General features: G+C 76.7%; 1 protein-coding gene across 1 annotated transcript in view; it reads right to left on the reverse strand.

Moving 5' to 3' along the window:
• ETH_00037455 (uncharacterized protein) overlaps window positions 1–389 on the reverse strand; it is a gene marked incomplete at both ends in the record, with an annotated part of 540 nt that extends 151 nt beyond the window's left edge. The window contains one exon of the mRNA XM_013374724.1: window positions 1–389. Coding sequence (XP_013230178.1) covers window positions 1–389 — 389 coding nt within the window.
• Window positions 390–412: the final 23 nt, after the last annotated feature.

Below are 412 nucleotides of genomic sequence, written 5' to 3' on the forward strand. Positions count from 1 at the left end.
GGGGGCCCCCACCCCGCCGGGGCCCCCGGGAACCCCGACCCGTAGGGGGCCCCCACACCGTAGGGGGCCCCCACTGCCGCCGGGGACGGGTAGTACCCTATGCCCTGCAGGGGGGCCCCCGGGTAGGGGGGGCCCCCCGCGGGGTACACAGGGTACGGCGGGAGCGAGGCCGCGTACCCATAAGGGGGGCCCCCATAGGGCCCCTCAGGGGGGCCCCCCGAACCCGGAAATGAACCAAAGGGGGCCCCATAAGACCCCGAGGGACCCTCGGCAGCAGGGAACTGCCCGTAGAGGGGCCCCTGCTGGGCAGCCTCGTAAGAGCTGGAGGTGTGGGGCCCCCCGGGGGCCCCCAGGGGGGCCCCCACAGGGGCCCCTATGGGAGTCCCCATGGGAGAACCCGCGGGGGCCCCCT

Source organism: Eimeria tenella, genomic scaffold (assembly GCF_000499545.2).
Source record: "Eimeria tenella Houghton genomic scaffold, Eth_scaff2235, whole genome shotgun sequence".
Taxonomy (NCBI): Eukaryota; Apicomplexa; class Conoidasida; order Eucoccidiorida; family Eimeriidae; genus Eimeria; species Eimeria tenella.